We start from the raw sequence: 1,361 nt of genomic DNA, 5'->3' as shown, positions 1-1,361 counted from the left end.
GTCTTCTTCGTCGACGGCGATGGCAGGAGGGTAGGGCGGTGGGGGCGCCGCCATCGGGCAGCTCCGCTTGGCGCTTCGAGAAGGTTCGCGAAGGTTGGGGATTGGGAATTTTTTTGGAGGGAAAAAGGGGAGTGGGGTTTGGGCGGGGGAATGATGATTTTCGGAGAGGAAGAAAAGAGAGAGAGATTATGGGCCAGATCAATTGTGAAACGAGCTGTCTACTAGGGATGAGCCATAGCCTGGCCCAGATATTGCTGCTCGGATATAGTTCGTCATTTTCCCACCGCTCAAAAAAATAGTTCGGCATTTTCCCGTTATTCAAGAAAAATATTCGTCAATTTCCTAAGAAAAACAGTTCATGGTCTGCTACATCGAGAAATCTATAGCTACTAGCCGAATGCCCATGCGTTGCCATGGGAGATATCAAAAAAAAATGATGATACCAATCAAATCATAGCACTATCAATGTTTGATGTGCTTATTTTTTAGTATAAGATAATCTGATCAATTTGGTTATATGATGAATACATTATTTATTTAGGCGTATCATATGAATAAAAAATTTGGATGACGACTTTAAAAAACTACTCCCTCCGTTCTAAAATATAAGAACGTTTTTGACACTATTTTGAAACGGATGGATAGAATTGAATCCAAAACGTAAGTAACAACTCTAGTACTTTGACAAAAGAAATAAATAAAAAAGTACTTTGATAATTCGTTTCCTTGTCTGTGTCACAACATTTTATTTACGTTGACGACAAAAGCCTTATTTTAAAGCATTCTCCCACCTGGTTTAGTTGGCAGTGTAGATCATTAGGATTCCATGTAGAGTCTAGGTACATCAGCCAACACATAAAGATTAGAGGCGTGTGCATGACGCGGGAAAGAAAAATCAATCACTAAATTTGGCACTTTGTTTGAAACAAAGTAATTAGATATTAAATGACGCCTATAAAATTATACTCCCTGCTTCCTAATACTCCCTCGTGCCCAACATGTAAAGCGCGCTCGACTTTTTCTGTCTTCGTCGCACAACATTGACAGTCATTATTTTTCATTGTATGTCTACTTTTCTTTTGACGTATTGTATGTCTACAAAATTATTTTAGACATATATGAAATAAAAATATTTCGCAAGAAAAATAATACAGTACAATTTATACATGTCCAACGCATATACTTTGATATATAAAAATGATCAAAGCCGCACATTGAAACCCGTGCAAAGCCAGTGGTGTTATATTCCAACCGGATATATATGCCTGGATCTTTTCCCACCACATGATGCTCGCAAAAGACAAAAGGGAAAAAGGAAAAAGGACAACACTATTGACTCTTGCATAAAAAGTAAATACATA

General features: G+C 38.0%; 1 protein-coding gene across 1 annotated transcript in view; it reads right to left on the bottom strand.

Moving 5' to 3' along the window:
* The window catches only part of LOC123091290 (DEAD-box ATP-dependent RNA helicase FANCM), an 11,669-nt gene extending 11,511 nt beyond the window's left edge, over positions 1–158 (bottom strand). Inside the window, exon 1 of the mRNA XM_044512759.1 lies at positions 1–158. This exon is cut by the window's left edge and continues 1 nt beyond it. Within this exon, the coding sequence (XP_044368694.1) occupies positions 1–54 (54 nt within the window). The 5' untranslated portion in view covers positions 55–158.
* Between the last annotated feature and the right edge of the window lie 1,203 nt (positions 159–1,361).

This window comes from Triticum aestivum, chromosome 4B (genome assembly GCF_018294505.1).
Source record: "Triticum aestivum cultivar Chinese Spring chromosome 4B, IWGSC CS RefSeq v2.1, whole genome shotgun sequence".
NCBI lineage: Eukaryota > Viridiplantae > Streptophyta > Magnoliopsida > Poales > Poaceae > Triticum > Triticum aestivum.
Note: the sequence above shows the minus strand (reverse complement) of the source record. Positions and strands in the feature narration are given on the sequence as shown.